This window comes from Vombatus ursinus, unplaced genomic scaffold, assembly GCF_900497805.2.
Source record: "Vombatus ursinus unplaced genomic scaffold, bare-nosed wombat genome assembly UNPS02010284.1, whole genome shotgun sequence".
Taxonomy (NCBI): domain Eukaryota; kingdom Metazoa; phylum Chordata; class Mammalia; order Diprotodontia; family Vombatidae; genus Vombatus; species Vombatus ursinus.
The window spans coordinates 4,703,603-4,728,044 of record NW_020950062.1 but is presented as its reverse complement, the minus strand read 5'-3'; the positions used below and the strand labels follow the sequence as shown (position 1 = coordinate 4,728,044).

General features: G+C 34.0%; 1 protein-coding gene across 3 annotated transcripts in view; it reads right to left on the bottom strand.

The window, feature by feature from the left end:
- Positions 1-24,442, bottom strand: part of TAF2 (TATA-box binding protein associated factor 2) — a 79,085-nt gene that overhangs the window by 26,946 nt on the left and 27,697 nt on the right. For all 3 annotated transcript variants that reach the window (XM_027854031.1, XM_027854032.1, XM_027854033.1), the window contains exons 12-22: positions 22,432-22,586; positions 21,687-21,801; positions 21,238-21,347; positions 19,374-19,439; positions 18,376-18,628; positions 16,463-16,603; positions 14,713-14,823; positions 11,141-11,334; positions 10,263-10,402; positions 3,511-3,580; positions 1,003-1,112 (exon numbers count right to left, since the gene is read on the bottom strand). In XM_027854031.1, the coding sequence (XP_027709832.1) occupies positions 1,003-1,112; positions 3,511-3,580; positions 10,263-10,402; positions 11,141-11,334; positions 14,713-14,823; positions 16,463-16,603; positions 18,376-18,628; positions 19,374-19,439; positions 21,238-21,347; positions 21,687-21,801; positions 22,432-22,586 (1,465 nt within the window). The remainder of the gene's footprint in view (positions 1-1,002; positions 1,113-3,510; positions 3,581-10,262; positions 10,403-11,140; positions 11,335-14,712; positions 14,824-16,462; positions 16,604-18,375; positions 18,629-19,373; positions 19,440-21,237; positions 21,348-21,686; positions 21,802-22,431; positions 22,587-24,442) is intronic.

Below are 24,442 nucleotides of genomic sequence, written 5' to 3'. Positions count from 1 at the left end.
AGGAGAAGGGGGGGAAATGGCAGAGCAGATAGCAAGATGCCCAAGTATTGTATATTTATTGCTAAGAAAACAAACTTGCAATGTCCAAAATCTTCTGAAAATCATTTCATCAGAAAAATCTTCCCTTCCTTAACAGCAAAGATCTAGATCTGAAAAACCTTGGAGGTCATTTAATCCATCCCTTTATTTTCCAGATATGGAAAGTGAGGCCTAGAGAGGTAAAGTTACCTGTCCAATATCACACTGATAATAAATGGTAGTCAGAATTCAAACTCGGGTCCTGTGACTCCAAGTTCAGTACCTTTTACACAGTACCACCCACAGTCTCTCTACTTAAGTACACCCTATTCATTATACTACACCGTTTCCCTGTTACAATAGTAACAATATTTTTATAGATATCAAAGTATTTCTACATATTTACACGTACACATATACACAAATATATATATAATATCAGTGACCTACCCAAAGTCTATCTAATGAATGAATGTGCTGCTCTCTTAATGTAGGTTTTCTTCCCACTAGAACACACACCTAATAATCTAAATCTAATCTTTGTTAATCATTTGAATCAATGTTCTAATTCCAAATTCATAATCCAGAACTTTAATAATCAGTAATATGTTGTATCTATACAAAGCTTCCTCTTTCCAACTCTTTCACACACATTATTTCATTTTATCCTCAACTCTGTAAAAAATAGCTGAGTACTATTAAACCCACTTTGCAGATAAGGAAATTAAAGAAGTTCACTGACTTGCAAACAGAACTGGAAGAAGAATTCAGACCTGCCTATTTCCAATTCATTTGATCTTTCCGATAAAGCATACTGACCAAGGTTATAAAAATATTTGGGGAAAAAAAAAGAATGAATCCTCAATTTCTTCAGCTCTTAAAAAGCAATGGAAACCAGCTATAAGTTCTAAACAGTTCAAAACACAACAGGTTAACAAAATACATAAAATAATAGTGATAGTAACAAGAGCCACTTGCTCTTACCTGAATTCATAAGTTTCCAAAGTTGGTCTACCAGTGCTTCATTGCATAAGGGAGAATCCATGTTCTTGGTGAATGGTGGATTCCTAGTAAGCATGTTTAAAATCTTGTGCCTGAGTTAAAATAAAAACAATTTTATATAAGATGAACAGCTCCTTTTAGATCTCCACAAATGTCTTATTTCAATTGTGGCATATAAATGATGTTAAATTCTTAAAGAGTATAGCAGTGTAATTACAGGATCTGGCAGATTATACAATGTTGGAAAGTTTCTCACATGGTCTGGATGACAGATTGCTTTTTCCAAAGATCAGTCTAGCTAAGTGTGGAAAGGCTCATTACCAAAAGGCTGAATACTAGTTAATAAATTCTATGGTCATGGTAACCCACGAAACTATGGAAAACATAAGATGGCCCTCAGTCTTATACCTTCCACTTCTGCAGTGATGGTTGTAGTGATAGAAAAAGAGGGCAGAGGGTGCTAAGAATAATAGTTCTCAGACCATCCAAGAAAATCAAGTTAATTACTTAATTACTGTCCAATTACCAACAAATTAACATACCACTAAGAGTAAAGGAATCATATCAACATTGGCATTTTCAGCATAAATGAAACTAGAAAACAAAAGGAACTTGTAAATGAATGATCCCTAGAACCTTTGAAAGGAAGCCTTCTCTTTGTAACAGCAAATAAAAGAGTTGGTTTTCCTGTGTTCAAAGGCAACAAGAAACATTATTTCCTGGGATCACTTGGTCAACTCATAGCGCAGTGCCCACGATAAGCATATGAAAAATAATCAGCATGAAAATAATGACAACTTCTGTACCACCGGTGTAAGAGAATGAAGAATCACAGAATCAAAAGTAAAGAAACATGACAAAGAACTTGATAAGAAACTCCAAACCAATTTGGGACAAACTTTAATATCTGGAGACTACAACGTAAAGATGAATATGGGAAGACTTGAAAAAAATTTTTTAGAAAATGTGGCACAAGACTGAGAAACTATAAAGGCCAAAGGTTTACAAACAACACATAAGATTCATAACTACATTTCATTTATATTTTCTTCAAAAAGAAAATGAGAAGAAATTAGACATAACAATCACTAAATAACATTATAAAAAAAAACAGACTGATTATAATCTAACAGTAAATGGCTGATGACATGAGAGTCAATTCTGAATCAGCTGTGTAGTATACTGCCAGACCACCAAATAATTAGGACAAAGATCAAAATCAATACTAAATGAAATTAAGAAATAAAAATAAGTTAAGGCATGCAATTAAAACAGCTACAACTTAACCTAATTAAACAAAACTGACCCACAGGCAAGTAACAGGGCAGGAACTGTGGAAGAGGTGTGAGCCAGGATTATGGAGCCAGACATGAAAGCAGAACAGAGCCACAGTGTTGTCCCTGACCCAGAGAGGAGATTGGAAATTCAGACTCAGCCCTGTGGACACAAGAGCTGAGGCACTATTGCTCTAACCCCAAAGACAGGATCTTATACACAATGCAAAGCAGGACCTTAGCACCGTTTCTCTGTTCCTGAAAGGGCGTATCAGACTCGGCCTATGGGCACAAAGGTCTCTGTACTGCCCCTCTCATCCAGAATGGTTTAAGATTGGACATTCAGCCCACAAGTGAAGAACAGAGATTATCAGACTGTGCTGCTGCTCTGAACCTACAGAATCTTCCAGCGAGTTGACAAATGCCAATGTCAGAAACTGTCTACTAGGGCTTCACCCAGGGAAAGTCCACAGTTATGTTGTCTGTACCATAACTAGAGTCTGGAACCTGGAAAGCAGGAGGGCTGCAGTCAGCCCATTACCAGAATCCATATGGAGCTCTGAAAATAAGTAGCTTTCTGGCCTGAGCGTCCTTGCTATACTTGAAGAATACAAAACGCAATACCAAAAGAAGGTAGTGACAGAAGGTAGGACAGGCTAAAACCATGTAAGGCCACACATGACAGGCTCTTCAGAAGTGCACAGAGCCTGGCTCTAACACAGTCTTCATCTGGGGGACACTGAGAGGTTAAGTAGCTTGCCTTGGTCATACAGCCAGAAAGTATTAGAAATAATACTTCCTGACTCCAAGGCAGGTACTCCATCTACTATGCAACACTGCCTCTCACTTTAAAAATAATTGAAGTAGAAGGACATTATACTCTGTTTTAGAAAAGAACAGTAATACCATATAACAGGTTATTTGTGATATAGCAAGCTAATTTTTATTTCTATCAAATCTATTTCCCTGAAAAAGAAATTATATCTCACTCTACAAAGTAATGAACTAATAATATTGGCTTCCAGTATATTAGGCAATGATTTTTTAGGAATTATTTGCTCAAATACAAACCAATAAAAATGGACAAGTAATTCATATAACAATTCCTTACTTAGCAAAATCATAAAATGGCTTATTTTATAATTGCCTAAAATTATTCTAATCCGTTTAAGATGTTATAAATACAAAATGTCACAAGTAACAAATGTAAACTAACCTTACATAGGGTACAGGATCATTCTGAATCATGTTAAGTAACCACTGTAATTCTTCATAACTTCTATCCACTGTAAACAAAAAAATGATAATAATTAATTTGTAGCAAGTTATGATTTAATGAACAAATTCTTGCCAAGGCCTATCTTCAAATTATCTCCTTTCTTAATTGGAGAAGTAAACTCTCCTTCTTCTGAAATTCGTAACATTTTGTACGTGTCTTTTCACACTTTTCAAATGTAGCCTGAATTACATTTATCTTCATATTTGCCTGTTTCCCATTAATGGAGCTTTTTGTTAGAGGATTTGTTAGAAGATTAAGTAAGCTTAAACAGGAATAACTGTTATACAAACTAGACTAGCAAAGTGAAAGATGTTCCTTTTGATATAATCTCCCTCATTCTTGCCCAGCATCTAGAAAAAAAAAAAGGCACTTGATAAACATTTGCTAATAGTAAAATGTAAATATAAGAAAATAACTGGAGAATCTCCACTAATTATTCAGAATTGAGAACAGTGAGAAGGCTTTTGTATTTCATACTGCCTTCAACAAGCCTATCAGATTTGTAGATTGCTTTTCATAGAACCAAAGAATCCACCAGATGGAAGGAATTTCTAGTAGCCACCACATCCAAAATTGAACAAGAATCCCTTCAACAACATTCACTATGAGTGGCTGTCCCCATCTGCCTAAAGACCCTCCATGGCAGAAAGACTAATTACCATCCCAGACTGCCTAATCCAATTTTAGAGTTCTTAGTTAAAAAAAAAAAATCCCCCTGAAATAAAGCCTAAATCATAAACTTCGAGCCATTCTTCCTACTTCTGCCCTCAGAGGCCAAAAAGAACAAATCTGTTCTGGTCTCTTCCACATAAAAACCTTTCAAATACTTGATGACACCTAGTATGTCTTAAATCTCTCTTTCTAGGCTAACTCTTCCCAATGCCTTCAATCATCCAGGAGAATATAAGCTCCTTGAGGGTAGGAACTATTTTAATTTTTTTTTTGTATCCCCAGCACCTAGCAGAGTACCCAGCACATAAGAGGTGTTCAATAAATGCTTCTTTAACTGACTGTGCCATGAACCCATCATATAATGTTCAACTTTAACCAATCTCCAGTTTATTTTTTAAGATGAGGTGTTAAATTGACACACTACTTCCATTAAATAAGGAAAGAATACAATGGGACTACCACCTCTCTGGACAATATGCCTTTCTGGATGAAACTTAAGGTTGCATTAGATTTTATTGGCTTCCATATCATACTGCTAATTTATGTTGAGCTTGTAGTTACTTTACCTCAGTCCTTTTCAAAAAACCCATAGTCATTTTTAGATGAACTGCTATGCTGTCATGCCTCTCTCTCTCTTGTACTTGTGAAACTCATTTTCTGAACCCAAATGTAAGACTTACATCATATCCTATAAAATTTCACTTAATCTGATTTAGCCCAATATCCTATCCTATCAGTATCTTTGGGGATCCTAACTCTGTCCTTTGATGTGCTAACAATTCCCTTAACTTTGCATCACCTGCAAATTTGATAACTATACCATTCATACCTCCATCCAAGTAATTAATAAAAAATGTTAAACACAGATTCCTGGTGCACTCTGGCACCTCTATATCAATTTATAAAGGAGGAGCCTGTGCCTTAACCGTACCTCAAACACTCATTCTCAGTTCCATTCCTCAAATCAACAGGGTTAGGATAACCTTTATTTTTTATTTTCTTAGGCAATTGGGGTTAAGTGACTTGCCTAGGGTCACACAGCTAGTAAATGTCAAGTGTATGGTCTGAAGCCAGATTTGAACTCAGGTCTTCCTAACTTCAGGGCTAGTGCTCTATCCACTGCACCACCTAGCTGCCCCCTAACCTTTATTTTTAATTTTCAACTAGGCTTATTCCTTTTCTAACCTTGGAAATTATTTAATTCTTTTACTATACCATCAAATAGGTGGAGTCATCAAATCATACTGACAGTAAGTGAACACCCCTAGTTTACACTATTGCAACTATTCACCTTCTGTTTCTGTTTAGCTTTTCAGTAATAACTTCTGCTTTGTCACTCTTTGAAACTCATTTTTTCCTTTTCAGAATTGTATTTCTTCTTTGGTGAGGCAGTATGATAGAATGGAAAAAACACAAGTTTTGGAGTAAGAAGCCTTGGGTTCAAAGCCTGGCTCTGCCTTGTAACACCTGTATGGCCTCAGGCATGTTACTAACCTATTTTTGCCTTTACTCTCTCATTTGAAGAGGTTGTAAATGCCTTCTCTATTCCCTTCTACTTCTCCATTTATGATCCTATATTCTGCACCCTGGCATTTACTCCTCTCCTGATTTTGCTAATTCAAGTGCTAATGTTTAATAAATTAATAATTTTAGTCAATTCATTAATCACATGCAGGTGACAAATTTCATCTCGGTTTAATTGTTTTTTAAAATTTTCAATTATTCTTCTATCTCACTTTAAGGTAGTATTAACTATTTAAATACTTATATTTATCATATTACTGTCTTTCGCAATGGGTGAGGGAGGGTCTGAAGGAAAAAGACAATTTAGAATTCAGATTTTTTAAAAAAATGAACATTAAAATAAAGTACATATAAAAAAACAAAAAAAAAAACAAATAGCTTTCACATTACTACAAGACATTGTTTCCAGGCCAGGAACATTTGGGCAAGGAGATTATGAACACTGAAGGTGAACTCCAAATATCTATTTTTGCTTCAAAACAATATATGGTGATAGTGCAGGGAGGTCTATACAGCCTGCGTAACCTTTTCAACTAACAGGTCAAATCCTTTTTTATTTCCCCCAAAACATCTATTTTTTTTTCTTCTGTATGTTTCTCCCTAATTATCTTAGTCCAGTACTACAGGTTTAATTAATTCAAAGAGCTCCATGTTGAAATGTCTAGTATATAACATTTTCAAGAAACATAAGTTTAAATAAGTTCTATAATTAAACTCTGAAGACATCCTGGGTCAATTAGCTATAAAAACTAAGTAACAATCTTCTACTGATGTGCGTGCGTGTGTGTGTGTGTGTGTGTGTGTGTGTGTGTGTGTGCGCCTAATACAAAGACTGATTAAAAAAACAAAACAAAACACCACCACCACCACATTACATAATGTCCCTTCCTTTCTACTTTAAACCAGTAGCAAAAGCACTGGAGTTACAGAGGTCTCACATATGAATCGTAACTCTATTTAACTACCTGCATAAGACTTTAAGCAAGTTACTTAATCTCTCTTGGTCTAATCTTCCTCATTTATAAAACAAATAAGATTGGATTAGTATATAATTAAGATCCTTTCCAGATCTAAATCCTATAATCATATCAACTAATAATTCCAAAAACTTCATAACTGACACATCCTGCTTTTCTTATTTGAAAATATTAGACTTTACCCAAAAGGTGCTATATCAATGCATTTACACAGCATATATTTTTATTACAAAAATAATTTTTGGAAATTTTTACAATATCCCTTAAAAATAATTTTATATATCTTTAAATATATCTGCTTTTTTTAAATAGGGCTATAATCAAGGATAAAGTCTATATTAATCAAATAATAGTCTGTATGATATTAGTGGAATGATTTAATGTAAGTTCTGTCAGAAAATGATGAAAGAATTCATGACTGGAAAGTGATCCTGTGAAGACTTGCCTCTTGGTGCTAGTCCCTCACTTTCTTACACACCATTAACGTGGGTGACTCCCAAGTGTCTGTTAATAGGCTTTTCTTCTTCTCATTCTATATACACTCTCTCCTGGCAATCAAGAACACTCACTTCTTAGGGAAGAAGGAGATTAGATAACTGCTGCAATAAACTTTGTCATCTTTGACTCTTCCCATCCCTCGCTTTTATCCTTCATATCCAATCAGTTATCAGGTTATGTTGGTTTTCCTTCTACAATCTCTCACGTCTGTCTTCTCCTTTACATTTCCACTGCAACTACCCAGGTTTCAGGCCCTTGTTATTCATCACCTAGAAAACTGTTAGACCCTAACAGGTCTTCCTACCTCTAGGCTCACCAATCCATCCTTTATACCATGGCTCAGATCAGCTTCCTAATAAAGTTCTCTGATCAATCACTTCATCAAAAATCTTCATTGTCTACCAAGCATAAAATAAACTTATTCTGATACTCGAGACCTCCATAATCTGTGTCCAATCTAGCTTTCCAGTCTTGTTACAATAGCTCCCCTCCTATTTTGAATAGATTATGTATGTTATAATTAGTTACCATCCTATGGGCTTATCCTCTCCTCTTAACTCTCTAACCTAAGAATGGGATGGATTTCATCTACTGGATCTGGTTTGGCTGAAAATCTTTATTTCATTAATGGCCCAATTGAAGGTTTCTTCATGAAACCTTACCAAACCTTTAGAGCTAGAATAGTTTCCTGTTCAAACTTCTACAAAAGCCCTTTGCTTTGCACATTTAACTTTCAATTAGGCAACTAGGTGGCACAGTGGATAAAGCACTAGGCCTGGAGTTAGGAAGACCTGAGTTCAAATCTGGCCACTAACACTTGCTGGCTGTTAAACTTGGGTTTTTGCCTCAGTTTCTTCAACTGTAAAATGGAGATAATAAAAGCACCTACCTCTCAAGAGTTGTTGTGAGAATCAAATGAGATAACTGTAAAGTGTTTAGCATGGTTTTTGGCATATGGTAAATGCTATAAAAATGTAGCTATTCTTATTATCATTATTATTCATCATAAGCTGATTATGCAGATGTTTTACCTCTCTGGAATTATACAGGAAATTAAGAAGAAAATGACTTGATATTTTCCATTTTGAGGTTTACAAACACATATTTTGCTCCTCAAGAATGTATCAAGGATAAAATACATTACTGTTGCATTTGTAACATCATACCTGGCCAAAAGGCAACATCAGAGACACTAGCAGGAACTAGAAATGACTGGAAAGCATTCTTTAGCTCAGATTATGGAATACCCAGACCACAGTATATGAGACAGATATGTAGATGTCAGTATTGACTCAGAGTTTTGCCTTAATTAATGGATTTTGAATCTTGTCACTTTAAGGATGAAATCTATTTTGAATTAGTTCTTGAACTCTCAGTACCCGGTTAAATGAAAGACAGATTTTTTAATGAAATGAATTTATAACCACCTTTTATAGATAGCAATTACTGTCTCATTATTATTCTTTCAAAAATCGCAATCCACTTTCAATTTTTTAAAATGGAAGCAAGACAGAACTAGATATGTGAATAAGATATGTCACAGTTAAGGGAGGTCAGTGTGGGGGTACAATAAAAGCTTATTTAAAAAACTGTTATCAACCAAACTTAAATCTTAATTCTCAACTGGAAGCTACCAAATGCAAGATTCATTTAAGTACCTTAGAGTTTACCTTGACTACTCAGTGTAACCAACTAAGTAGTTAAATAAATATCTACTATTTTATGAAAGGAAAATAACTTTTTAAATGGGAAGCTACGATAAATAGAATTTTAAAAGGTCCTTTACTATATTTTGAAATGTCTTTTCTCTTCCAATTTTCTTGGTATTACTATTCAAATAGATTTTAACAAAATGATCATTTCCTTGTGAAATGGTCCTTCCAGTTAATGGGCTATCTGTATAAACAGTGTCAGGTAACTAACAGGGGAACACTGCTGCTTCATAAAAACAAAAGTCTGCTTCACTTCCTAAAGCTGCTCTTGTTTGAAATATAATATGTTAGTGTTCTTCTGACATCTGCTCTGTCATGTCATCTATTCCAGCCAAACTTAAATGTCTTTGATACTAATGCATTTAGCTTATTCTTAAAACTTTACATGGTAATTAGATATTACTTTGGGGACCAAAGACAAGGTTGGCCTTTGATACAGCGCATCTTTTATGAGTCTGAACAAGTGCTTCCAGTTGACCAGACTTCTGGTAAACGTAATAGCTAACAGGAAGGTTTGCTTGGCAAAATGGGTACCTCAAATTACAGTTCAAGGTCTCAAGTTTTATATGTTCAGAACTGCCTAGGTTTATTTTTTTCTCCCAAGATATCAGAATCTAAGAACAATATTAAACAGATTCAATGATTCTTGGCAAAAGTTAATAAGCTACCCATCTTGCACCCATAAGCTTACTTTTTATTCTCATAATAATAATAATGAAAATAATCTATTTAGCACTCATCTTTTAAAAGCTAACAATAACCTAAGTGTTTCATGGCTTCTAGTTTGGACTTCCTTTAGATGAAGTAAATCTTCCTATAATCAATTAGATTTATTTCAAGCACCTCAGAAAATGGCATAAGAGGTGGTTTGATAATTAAGCAAAGAAATAAGTCTCTTTTTTTTAGTAAGTTTTTTTCTGGAGAAAAAAGATTAATATTCCATGTATACAATGAAGAAGTTGGGTATATATACTCTTTCACAGACTATGGAACTTTTGAAACAATATAAATAAGAATCAGACCAATGGGACCAACACATTAATCTCTTGGAAAGCACAAAGCTATCTATAATCTTAATTCTTTCTTTTTTGGAAATGATTATAAAGATTCAAGATTTGAATAAAATTTTATTTTAGGAAAAATGTTGCCATGAACCAGCTTTCTGAAATGGTATTTTAATATAAAAAGAATTATTAAATAACTATCTCATAGCCAATGAAAAAAGATCCAGCAATATCGGAAGATATGACAAAAATGCTATCTTCTTTCTTAAATGTAATAAACATAAAGTTAAAAAAAAAATTACCTTTGGTGTAATCAACAACTGCTTCCAAAGCTGCTATCCGAATGTCTACAAAGTGACCATATTCAGCATAAGACTTAAAGAGAGTAGGATCACTTGGCACATGTCCATTCTTCTGTAGTACCCGAATGGCTCTCAGACAGCTAGAAGGAAAAACTATTAGTAATCTTCAAAAAATCTTAAGCAAGGTAAAAATTATTCCAAGTATAATTCATTTCTTAATATTTTAAATTTATACTGTCATAGGAAATCCCCATGTTACAATCAAAGTATGCTTCCACTATCCTAACTCTGCAAAAGTTCTCTACAAGTTGCTCTTTAAAAGCAATGAAATCCTGTAACATGACTGCAAATCACATGTTTCAAAACTCAAATATATGGTTTAAACTTATATTTAAAGTAACATATTCTATTTAGGCTAACAAGATAGCAAGTTAGAAAAATAAAATTTCTTTAGTATAAAATTTGAATTAACTAAATATTTTGTCCCAATATTATTTATAGTTAAATGCTTTCTTTAGATTTAAAAACACATATGCAAATTTATAATTCCAGGTATTATAAAGTAGTATAAGCTTCCTAAACATTTCAAATGATTAACCTTATAATATATTCATATGTATTACATACTATCTTATAATAGATATGTTAAAACATGTGCTTTAATTTTATGCCAGAATTCATTCACAATATATTTCCCAGTTGTCTTATGTAAAGCTTCAGTTAAAATATTGTCTCTAGATAATTTTTTTGGAAGCTTACTTTTCTACACTGCTTTAAATGTTTTTTCTTGTGAAATAAAATACATCAAGAATAAAACAGATGACATTTCCAATGGCATAAAGGAATCTGTTTGTAGTGTAATAAGAATTTAATAGTACCTGACTGTTATGGTGTGTCTGTAACTGGGCAGAAGTTTTTCCATATTTAGGAACCTAGTGATTTCTTCAAGAATAAGTCGAACATCCGGATTTAGGTTATCTAATGTTCGAACTTCATTATTTACGCTGACTGCAGGCGTCACTGAGTTGGCAAGTGCGTCAATCATTTCTGCACGATAATAATTATCTGAAAACTAAGCAAAAAACAACAACAAAAAAAAAACAGTGGGGGAGAGAGGAAAGAAAGGAAGGACAGAAATAAGCATTTAAATAGTACCCACCAAAAACCGGTTCTGTGCTAAGCTCTTTACAAATATGATCTCATTTGTTCCTCACAGCAACCCTGAGATGTAGGTTCTCCACTTTACTGATAAAGAAACTAAGTCAACAACAGTTACATGACTGGCCCAGGGTCACAAAGTAGGTATTTGGACTTGAACTCTGGTCTTCCTAGTTCCAGAACCAGCACTTTATCCACTATCCCACTTAGCTGCCTCTAAATAAATAAATTGACAAAACTATTTTTCTGGTCAAAAATTAAGTGAAATGCATATGAGAGTATTTGGTAACATAATAATCCTCATAGAAAATTTTCCCTACAATTAGGTGACCTGGAATTTTATTCCTCAGGGACCTACCTCAAAAAATCATCATTGAAAAACATTTATTCAATGCTTAGGCTTAAAACAATTAATCTTGAACTATTGTATTCATTCATTATTCATCCACCTAGACATCCATTAACTAAACAAATTTTTTTAGGTGTTTTTCAGTGATGTTTGACTCTTGTGACTCATCTGAAGTTTTCTTGGCAAAGACAATGGAACAGTTTGTCATTTCCTTTTCCAGCTCATTTTACAGATGAGGAAAGTGAGACCCTGACTTGCCCAGGGTCACACAGCAAGTAAGTGTCTGAGGCCAGATATGAACTCAGGAAGATGAATTTTCCTGACTCCATACCCTGCAATCTACTCACTCCACCACATAGTTGCCCTCAAATAAATATTTAATGCCTAATACAAGGTATTATAGATACAAAAAAGAAAAATAATACTCCCTGCCATTAAGAAGCCTGCAATACTAGAGTGGATTTGACATTCACAGATAAATTTTTTTTAAAAACAGAATATGATAGTAAGCAAAGGAGAAAGACATACAAATCAGTTACCAGTTAAAGTGTCTCATTTATCAGAGGGAAGATTCGGTTTGCCTAACTTCATTTAAAGTTGTTTTGTTATATTCACAGTATAATTTTTTTAAAAAAGAAAGCTGAGGTAAGATTTCAGAAAAGACACCTAAAAGCTGTAAGTACACTCAACATGGATCAGTCACGAAAAAAAAAAATTAGGAGGAATAATAATAATAACAAAGAAAACTCTTTATTCCCTCAGGCAACCATGACTTTGAAGCTAGTAAACCACATTTACCCCCTAAGTCCCATCTAAGAGACACTAAGATCCAGATTATATAAACTCAAAATATCAAGTCATAAAAGTAGCATAGGCAGTACTGGAACTCTCCAAAAAAGGTCAAAAACACAAGAACAGTCAAATCTGTCATTTCTAATCATTTGTGACTCTACTAAACTATCCTTCATATCAATCTCTCACTCACTACTGGCTATTTCCCTCAAGCCTAAGCTTAAAACACAACAACAAAAACACACATACACACACTTCTCTTAGCTTCCACTACCCAACACATTCATCCTACTTTCTGTGCCCTCTTCTGCATGCTAACCTTCTAAAGAGATCAATTTATATTTGGTGCCTCTACTTCCTCATTACACTCTTCAATGTCTTACAGTCTGGCTTTCACATTCACCATCCCTCTCCAAGATCACTAATGACTTCATCATCACCATATCCAATGGCCCTTTTTTTTTTTCTGTTACCTTCATCTTCTTTGATCTTTCTGTAGCATATGGCACCATACTTTCCTCCTTTCCCCTAGGCTTCCATGACACTGCAGTGTTATGGTTCTCCTGCCTTTCTTTATCTTTTCTCTGCTCATTCTTCTTCTTTTTGTCACTCAGGATCACAAAGTTAGTGCTAGAAAAGACCTTAGAATCCCCTTACTGAACCAGTAAAAAAAAGTGAGGTCCATCTAGGTAGCAAGTAGTAAGCACTAAAGCTGGAATTCAAACTCAAATCTTCTGAATCCAAATCCAGCACTTCTTTCACTTCTTCAAGTTGCTTGGCATAATAAGTATCCCCAAAATGATTTGTCCTTAAACTTCTCACTTGGTAATTTCATTTCACTAAGACTTCAATTATCACCTCCACATAGAAAACTACCAAATCTTTTACTCTTGATAACTGTAGTAATCTCCAACTTAGTTTTTCTACTTCAGTCTGTTTTATTTTCAACAGAACCTTTTCACCATTATTAGAGTAATCTCAATGCACTAATCTGATCACATCATTTTTCTACTCAAAAATCTCTGGGGGTCCCTACTCATATTAAGAAAAAATTTAGATTCCTGATACTTGAATAAGACTTTCCATAAGTTAGCACAAACCTTCTTTCTCTCTCTCTCTCTCTCTCTCTCTTTTCCTGCCTGTCAATGTGGACTACTCTCTGTCCACTAGTGCTGTCCTGCCTTTTCTAGCCTCTGAACCTCTGCTGGTGTAAATTTCATGCATAGAAAGGTCTCTCTCACCCCAAGCTGAACTCTTCTTTCCCTCAAGGTCCAATTCAGATATCAATTCTTGAACAAAGAATTACCTAAATATATATTTCTCATGCTCTGTCTCCAGGTGAACATAATTCTTCCATGGACATGAGAATCACACAATCTCAGAGACAAAAAGAATCATCTAATCCAACTCAAACCAGAAGAACCTCTACTACCAGTGGTCAACTAGCTTTTGCTTCAAGACCTCCAGTGAGGAGGAACTCAATACTTCCTGAGGTAATGCAAGTCTACTTTTGAATCATCTCAATTGTTAGTAATTATTTCCTGATAGCAAGGCTAAATTTGCCCCTTAGCAAGTTCTACTCACAGCTCCTGGTTCAGCCTTGCAAAGTCAAGCATTTAATACTTTCCTCATGATATATTATGTAGTTACAATCAAACTGCCCAAAGAACTGAACCTTACGGTTAATTAGATCCAATATCAAAAGCATCCCAGTTTGGCAAGTTTTGCTGAGAGGACAGTATGCTCTGATTACTAACAGAAAACCCTTTTATTCTTTTTCATTGATTTGTGAGACAACATTAATTTTGCCATCAGCTAGGTTTCCCCCCCCCCCAAAAAAACCCCAAAAAACCAACAATGAGATTCTTAAAAACACTGTCCTTTTTTAAGATGAGGAATCATGGCGACTTGCATTCAAAATCTGGGTGAAAACTAGGAAGAAATAAATCCAAAGAAATACTGATAAAAAAAATTCTAACTCTAAAGTTCTCAGATTTTATCAATTACTTGTAACAAACTGTTTATTACACAAGGTTAACTTATACCTACTTGTATCAAAGACTATGCCTACACATGATCTTTTAAATGAGGTCAGTTAAAATTATTTAAAAATAAAGTATCACAGGAAAATCTTTATGAATAATATCTTACCTTATTTTTCCTGTTATCATTATATTTGATTAGGTCTAAGATAAATGTTAAGACTTCTTTGGGACATAGATTATGAACATCTCTCAACAGAGCCATAGCAACTGGCATGGTCTATAGAAAAAGAAAAAAACAATTTTCTCATTACTATAATTCATCACAGGTTTAAACAAAAATGCTTGTTTGTTCTAATGGTCATACAAAGATCTGGAACAAAAGAATTTTGAGGTTTCTCAGAACTAATCCTGAGGTATCCTGATATGTGAGAAAAGAAAACTATAAAAAGCTAGGTGAATAGATCTTTGACTTCTTGGTTTCTATTTCATGTTGATTGTTCCTAGTACTCCTTTAACAGAAATATCTGTCCACCCCTCACAACTATACAATAACTAGGACTTAGGGTTTCATTTTCCATATTGTACAACTATAAAGAGTGACAACGGTTTTCCTCCTTTCTGGTCAAGATTTGAAATATTAAATATTGTTTTCAATCCTAATGAAATATATTATTTTTGCAACTCTAAGCATCAATTGAAAGAGACAAGGGACAAGGTTTTCATTTAATTTTATGATATACCATGTCATATTTATCTGTATCTTCCACAAAGTCTCTAAAATGGTCAGTACTGAATAGAAATTTGTCAAATTAGAAAGCATTTATTTACCAAGGGAAAAAAGCTATTATTTGTTAACAGGAGAGCCAAACTGCATTAGAAGCATTTTAAAAACAAGCCAGACAGAAGACAGTATTAAAATGAAGATTAAAAATTTATAGGCAAAATTCTAAAGGATTACTTCCCTCCTCCCACCTACTCTGACTATGGTGATCAAATGAAACAAAAATCAAAAGGGCCTTTGGTTTTATGTACTGTTCTCTTCAACTTCTGCAGTGATAGTGACAGAAGAGAAGGCAAAAGGGGAAGAGGAATCCCATAAAACCATTGTTTTTTAATGGCATCTACAAAACATGCATTCAATTGTTGGTATTATAGCAGTTCATTCACAAAATGCTACATAATGGCATACAAGTGAACCTACGCTTTCATATTCTATGCATAAATAAAGCACAAGCCCCTGAACAAGTATTCAAAGGAGGAGTCATGACTCCTGACTAAGATGGCACTGTCTGTTGGAACCCAGATCTCCCACAAATACCCCAGAAAAACTCTAATTCACCAGAAGGAACAGTGATAAAGGGGCTAAAAAACTGTCTTTTGTAAACTCCTTAACAGGTTAAATTAGACTTCTTTTGATCCCATCAGCATCTTGGACAGAAGGTAGTGCTCAAAAAATATTTTCATAGTATTCTTTCTTAGACTGATTCAGCTCAAGTACCACCTTCTGTATAAGGTGATTTCAGATCCTCTCAGATGTGGTTATTCCCCCAAGTCAGAGATTACTATTTACTTTTTGTATGATTTACTTTGTATATATTTTGTATTTATATATCTGTGTACATGCTGTTTATAGTCCCCTCCAAGAATAGTATAAGTCCTTAGGAATTGTTTTATTTCCCCAGTACCTGGAACACTTAGTAATTTGCTTGCTCAATTAATCATCTCCAGGGCAGATTAAATATCAACCAAAGATAGTACTCGTTTAAATTATTAGGGGATATATTTAGAAGAGGAGAGGGCATACAGGTAAAGATTGTGGTACATTAGAGTGAATAGCCATTAGAATAGCCCATAACCTAAAATGGGTTATAAAGATATCAAGTTTAAAACATTTTCAAAAGAAAACTAAAAAATACCTTTTGTAAAAAGTAGCTTTGGAAACTCATGAAGTTGTTTGTTTTCACAATGTTTGGACAAGTCTTACAACAAAACATCCTTGTGAAGAGTGACTTCATGGCAGGAGGTCCTGTCCATGTACTCACCATGGAATTTGCAATCTGAATAATTAGAAAGGAACAAAAGTGTACTATTAGCACTGTGGCAAATATATTTGGAGCTAAATTAAAGACTGCCTCTTCAAAGTGAAAATGCTATCAATCCATCAATTTTTAAACATCAATTCTTACCACTATGTTGAATAAAGCTACATGCTAGAGACTACAGAAATAATTTCTCTTATGCTAAATAATTACTTCTATTTATCAATTTTTGTTATCAAGTTCATTTTTTTTCTATTAATGTTTCAAACAAAGTATTCTATCTATCAAACCATGTAGCTACTGCAAGTATCTGTAACTCTTATGTTCTGAATTTACCAACAACATCCCTTGTATATGTAGAGGGGTTTGCCTTGGCAAGAACAAGGGCTACCTCCTTGTGAGAGACTGGTGAAGGAGGTGATAGTGGCAGAAAGCCTCTCAGTGATGTGTACATCTAAGGCTAGAAGGGCAGCCAGATTGTAGAGAATCTTAAATGCTAGGCTAAAAAATCCATACTTTATTCAGGTGACTAGTTAAGGTTTTTAAGGACAACGGGAGTGTTGAGAAAAGAGGAATGCATCAACATTAACCTGCCAGTGATGATTATGGAGGATTAGAAAGACAAGATATAAGAAAACTACCACGATGGTTCTGATGAAGAGTTTTAAGGGCCTAGACCAGGACAGTAACCCTGGAAATGAAGAGAAAGGCAAAGATTCAAGAGATAGTCTGTACAATGAATTAATTGATCAGATATGAGGGGAATGGGGATCAAAGATAACTAACAGGTTCCTAGCAAGGGTGCCTAGGAAAATGGTAGTGCCATTATCTAAAACAACAAAATGAGAAAAATCAATAAATTCTGCGTAGAAAATAAGGAATTTGGTTTAGAACATATTACATCTGAGGCACAGCAGCATAGCCTGAAGGTCTAGAGCTCAAGATGAGGGCCAGGACAAGAGATAAACTGTTAGATCACAGACTCTATGAAAGCAGGGACTGTATCTTATTTAATCAGTGCTATCTCTGCCTGCACCAAGTACAATGATTACAAGTAGTAGGTACTTAATAAGTCATTATTGAAGTTGATGCATTCCTCATTAACTATGCAGAAACAGAACTAACAATTTGTTGTATACAGAACTCTAATGCAATAATGGACAGAAACAAAGGTACTTGTAGGCGTTAGTGCAAGACATCTTGCACAAAATAACAACACATTCCTTCAATTAGAAAAATATAATTACATAAAGAAATGTTTTTAAATTATTGCTTTTTAAATTGCTTTTAAAATTTTTCTTTGATTTTTTATGTATCCAAACAAAAATGCTTATTCTTTATTAGGCAATTCCTTAGTTCCAACACCTTCTGAACAGACCAGAACATATTAATGTGCCCAAATGAAAAATTACAGTTATTACAGTATTCTAAATATGAATGATGATGGATTTTAACCCTCTAATGGGAAAATATGGGCCTGGAAAAGCCAAAGAAATTCAAGGTACATTTACCTCTCTACATTAAACAGAAAAAATTGTTTTAGGTCTATAAAACAAAAAATATGTGGAAAAATCTCTTCTTGTTTCAAAGTCTGACACTTCAATTTTGACAACTGCAAAAGCTTTCTCTGATATTTTCAAACTAAAATAATAGACTATTTTCAAATCAGTAATATTAAAAGTATTTGGCCAAAGTTTTTGAAACAGTGTATCAAGAGAATTTAAAACTGTGGTAAAAAAACTGAAAATAAGTCACAATTCTTATTTTATTTCTATGTTATAAAGTCTCACCTTTGCAAGGCAAAAACAAGCCAGCATTCTTACTCGATAGAAGCATTGTTCTTGCTCTAATATATCTGTCAGTGCAAGTCTGGATGCTGGAGTGGGAAATTTTTCCAAAGCTAAAATGGATTCCTCTTGTGCAACTACATCTCTTTCATACCGAAGCTGATATTGCCACATGAAATCAGACTGCTCAAACTCGACCTTCCTCAATACTGACATATCTGGGTCTATTCTTATCCACAGCAAAGGAGAATCAGCACTAAACAAAGATAGAAATAAACAATTTTTTAAAAGTTATAATCTGATAAAGTTAGAAAAATTAAAATGACATTAATAAACCAGAATTTGCTTTTAACAATGGTGTTTTAGACAAATTCAGAATTCTGAGTTTGCCATATGAACACACTTTAAACATACCCCATATCAACGGTATGGGAAGCAAAATGAATCATGTTATCACATATAAAAAAGGGTCCTTCCATCTCCAAGACCCTGCAAGCCTTCACTTCTATACTGAAACTGCAAAGAGGGGACCAATTGTTATGAATAGCCTTATGTTGTGTACAAAAAGGACTAAGCCCAGACACTCTTCACAATGCCAGGTACCTGAATGTGGCTGGCAACTACTACCATCTTTCTGGATATAAACTAGTGACTAAGAAGTGAAAGGTTCTATTTTATTTAAATATCTGGTTTAGCTGTCACAAAAATCATACAGACATCACCTTTACTCAAATCAAAATGATAATTTGGCATCAAAATTATTTTTAGCTTATATTTCAAGTTTTAGTATACAATCACAGATGCTTTTTAAAATATAGAAAAGAAGACTAATTAGACAAAAAAAAAAGAACTAGAATCAATTAGTGTAAAATAAAACCATAAAACAATAGATAGAAGTTAAATAGTTTCTATTACAATTCAGGAGATCATTACATGTTTAGGTCCACAGATAAAACAAATATGAACACAGATACATCTTTTGTGTCAAATTATTAACTTACTCCATTGCAGAAAGATCCATGTCAACTTCTTCACCATTCATCAATGGAATTTTTTTCTTTTTATTCCTATATTGGAAAAATAAAAAAGTTAAAGGTTAAGGTGCTGAACTATTTATGATCAACTATTTAATCAGTCATTTTGTATCTATGTATACAACTGCTAACTTCTCCTAAAAGAACACTTGATTGACATATTGACAAGTGACAACTGAATAGTTGATGCAGTAGCAATATAGATAGCCAGCTTCCACAGAAGAGGCATCATACATTTACTAATTCCTTATGCTAATACCAATAAGTTATCTCCTGAAGGTCGATATTAAATTTATTTTTGACAGTGACACTAGAGATAATAGCTTGAAAAAAATGATTGATAAATTCGAATGCAGAAGAATCTACCTGCAAAGAATTTTGTTCTAATACAGAGACTCAATTCAGGTAGACGATACTAAAAATTCTGACTTGTTAGCCACTCCTATATGGTCTGCATGTTTCTCATCTTAAAACTAAGGAAAATGTTAATTGACAAAAGGACTATAAGAAGTAGGTAAAATGTGTAATTTTATTTTCCTCTCCCCTGAAATCCAAACCTCCAAATAAATTACTGCTAATGTAAGTATGACCCTGGCTAAAGGTAAGACCTTTCAGCTATAAATTTTATAATCTTTGTCTATTTTTCAATCTAAGTAAGCAGAGCTGAAACAAAAATGCGACATAAATGTCATTAGGCAAATGAATGTGTTATAAAAATAGAAATCAGAGGTTAAAATATTTGAAATACAGAGAAGAAGTAAGACTTTTTTTTTCAGTCCCAGAACTTTCCTACTTCCATGATCTCAGGCAAGTCTCTTAACTTCCCCAGGTCTAAGTTACCTCCATCGTAAAATGAAGGCAGGATTAAGTAACCATGGAGGTCCCTTCCAGGTCTAAAGTTATGACCCTATGATCCTAAGTAAGAACTAAGTCATGTCTTTGAGAGTTTTCAGGCATTAAGTCAATGGCTGCAGAAATACAGAGACAGAGAGAAGGGTCATATGGAAAAAGCTGGGGGGACTTTAAAAAATTATTTTTATTGACAATTTATGTTTTCACATCACATTATTTCTCCTTCCTAATGAGTCCTCTCTTGTAATTAAGATAAAAAAAAAAAAGGAATTAGGTCAGCAAAACCAAACAACACATTACCTGCTTCTGACAAGAACATGTAGGACAAGAATGCTGCCCAACCTAATTGATATGGTGGTTAGTCTCCCACCTCTGCAATCAAAGGAGGAAGGTATATTTTCTAAAGGTTCTAGGGCCACACTTGGTTATTATAATTACATTGCATTTACTTTCATTTTATTATTCTTTTCATTTATATTATTATAATTGTTGTGTACATATTTTCTTCCTGGTTTGCAGGAGCTTTCCATAATCCATACCTATAAAGACACATCTTATATATTGGTCACAAACCTGGGCCTTATTCTATTTTTCTAGTCTTATCTCAATTCTCTTCTTATTTTAATTTTAATAAATTCTCCCTTGTTAGTCTTTTGCATAAAATAACAGAAGCCAGTCATATCTGTCTTCCTTAAATCTGTCCTAGGTCTGAAACTATATAAATTTCTGTGACCCAAAAGGACTTCTTTCCTATTTCCTTATTCTATATAAATGTTAATTATATTTTTAATAAACACAATTGTATTCTGAGAGTAGCACACAAAAAGGAAGCCTAATAATGTTATATTTAATAAAATATAGTCTATACTAGTTTGTTTCCTTTATCAAAAAAATACAATTCAAGCAAAAGTATCTAAACACTTCATTTTAACTACTGAAATTAAATATAAATGTTGGCAATGTATGTGTTAATACCTACCTTCTGCTTTTAGAATGGCAGGGTATATCATGTTTAAGACTGTTTTCTTCAATTTGCAGTGTGTGATTAAATGATCCATCTAGTTCTTGCACTGTCACTTTAAGAGGGCCCTTTAAAAAGAAGACATTTTGTTCAATGACAGTTCTACTCAAAAAAAAAATGAACAAAACATGTTTTACTATTTATTAAAACATTAACTTTTTTTTTAAAGATTCAACCTCTGACTTCATCAGAGTAAGGTTCTTCCACTGAGGAAACTTGGTATAACTATTCTGTTCTGCACTTATAAAGTTTGAGATTTGCCTGGGGTACTTACAGATCAAGTGACTTGCCCAGAATCACACAGCCAGTATATATTAAGACATAAAAGAATACATAATTTATGTCTAGAGAACATACAATTTGTGTCTAGAAACCTATAAATGCTTTTAGAAAAAAAAAAAGCTTACCACATATTTCTGGGTTCCAGGAGAGGTATAATCTTGCTTTATTTCTAATTCAAGAACATTTCGTTTTCTGTTGAATGCAAAACTTCCATAAAATTTTACCACACCACTCTGGTCTCTGAAAATTAATATAGGAAAAATTTCAAGGGAAAATGACTGTAAACTAAACAAAAAAAAAGTATTTACCTTTCTGTTACCCTTCAGAGCTCCAATCCATCCTTAAGAGTCACAGCATACTTTACTGTACATCAGGTGGCAAAATATTCTAAATTTTTCCCAAAAATGTTTCCTCAGGCTAAGAAAGGATTCTCCAAGAGTAAAAAAGAAATTTGCATTTTGAGAGAATCAAAATTATACTACTCAACTACTAATAAGAAATAACAATACTAAAAAATACAATCCTCCAACATACCACCCAAGTCATATCAAAAGTCTATTAATGATAAAATGATTTACTGGAAACCACAACCGAAAAGGTACCAAACTACAGCCCTTTCCAAGTTATCCTAGAGATCCCTCTAGTGGAATTTCTCTCCCAACCCCACTTCAATTCTTTTAAACTTTTTTTTAATTGATCCCCATGCCAGGTGCAAAATTTAAATGATTACATGCTACTTTACTCTATGAAAGAAATTTAACTACAATTCATGATTATCTCTAATACTGCTTAGTATTTAGTAATTTCTGAATTTTCTTCCTAAGTAATGCCAAAGATTTTCCCCATACATTTAACTATTGAAAAGGATACACCCATTGCTTTATTAAAGGCTGGATGTCTTTGCCAGAGACATTGGAGATGGATTTTAAAAATCCAGATGTGGAAACCAACATTTGACTCCACATGTGTGACTGGAACTTCTGAGATGAAGCTGTACTGGCCAAACTCAGCAGTTTGTTAAAAACCTGTAAAATAAAAGTATTAATCAGAAGGTTTAAATGACACAAAATGAACTTTTTTAATCCTATACCCACTTCATCATATATCACTTCAATACTTCAAGCGCCTGTACATTTCACTGGGGTAGGTGCATCCTCCCCAGTAATGCAGATCTCAACTCATCTATAACTTGGTAAATGGTTTACAAGAGTAGCCTTAACTCAAAAATTCATCTTCCTTTGGCCAAACTGGTGATAAGATTATCCAAAACAAAGAGGAGAGGTTGTTGGACTAGTCCATTAAGGACCCAACACTAGAAGCCTTTGCAGGGCCTCCCCTAGTTTGCATTCTACGGGCACAGCCTGCAAGAACTAGGGTGACATCTAGGCCCTAAGGAGGTAGCAAAGCAAGAGAGTAGTGGAAGAGGGCTTTACTGCTTCTTTATGTAACTCTTATCAAAACAATAAAAATCACTTTACACCATGATGAATGAAGCATGTGATACATATTAAATTATTGATATATATGTGTAAATATATGCATGTATATAAAATAAGTCAAAACGGATAAAACCTAAATCTATTTCACAGAATATTAGAATAGAGGTGAAATCACACACTCGGGGTTTAAACAAAATGGGTATGAAAAATCTCACAAACATAAGCATTATTTATATTTCATAAAGATTAAGCTTGTTGAGAAGATAATTATTACTATGGGAAAATCAATTTCTATCTCTGGGCCTGACTTTTCCCCTATATCATCTGGATGGGCTAGCTCACAACTGAATTGTCTCTAAGGTTTCTTCCAGTCCTAACAATGAATAATGTCATGAGTTTGTTTCTTACACTGTGTGCAAAACATATGTGTAGCCTGACCATTCTTTAAGACAAAGTCGAAAATAGTCATTAAGATTCATGGCCATATCAAATTACAGTCTTTCATCATGGCCAATCCTTCAATTAATATTTCCACTCTTTATACTCCAAAGGCAAGGCAAAGCATGAGGAAAACACACAGAAGGGAACAGAAGGACACAGAGGTGCAAAAAAGCAGAGGTCATTTGAGATGATTATATCACTTATATAACAACATCATATAGTGATTTATAATAGCTCAAATTTATAGGGCACTATAAGTTTGTTTTAGTGCGCTTAACTCACGCAACAATCCTATGGAAATAAACAAACTGTATTATCCCCATTTTACACATGAGGAAACAGAGGCTCCTGGAAGTTTAATGACTTGCCTAAGGTCACCTAGGTATAGAAACTAAGATTCAAACCCAGGTGTTCTGACCCCAACTCCATTGCTCTTTCTACACTATCTTTCTAACACTGCAGAATGCCTGTGAGCAAGACAACAAATTAAGAACTTTGTAATCATGTACAAGAGAATAGTGATGGACTAGCAGCTCAAACTCCAGTCCTAGATCTGTCACTTCATAGCTGTGTGACCTTGGGGAAATCACTTAAAGAGTCTGTGAGGCTGTTTCCTCTTCTGAGAGATAAGATATTTAGGAAAGATTAATGTTCTCGCCTGCTCTGAAATTCCATGATTCTGACTGTATTTACATAAAATATTGACATGAGGCAGGCATTAGCGAAAGGCCCTCCTCTACCTCCTAAAAATGTATTTTTTTTTTTTTTACAACAGTTACGGATGGCATTTAAAACCTGTCAGAACATTATCTCATTACTGATATTATCAACATTCTATGTAATGCCTCAAAACTGGTAAGAGAATAAAAGTATGCATTTCTTTAACATTTTTACTGCTGAAAGCATTTTAACATGTATTTTCATTTTATTTGCACAACAATCCTATAATAAGTAAATGCAGTGGTTGTTGCAAAGAGTAGATTTTTGCCAGTGAGATGCAA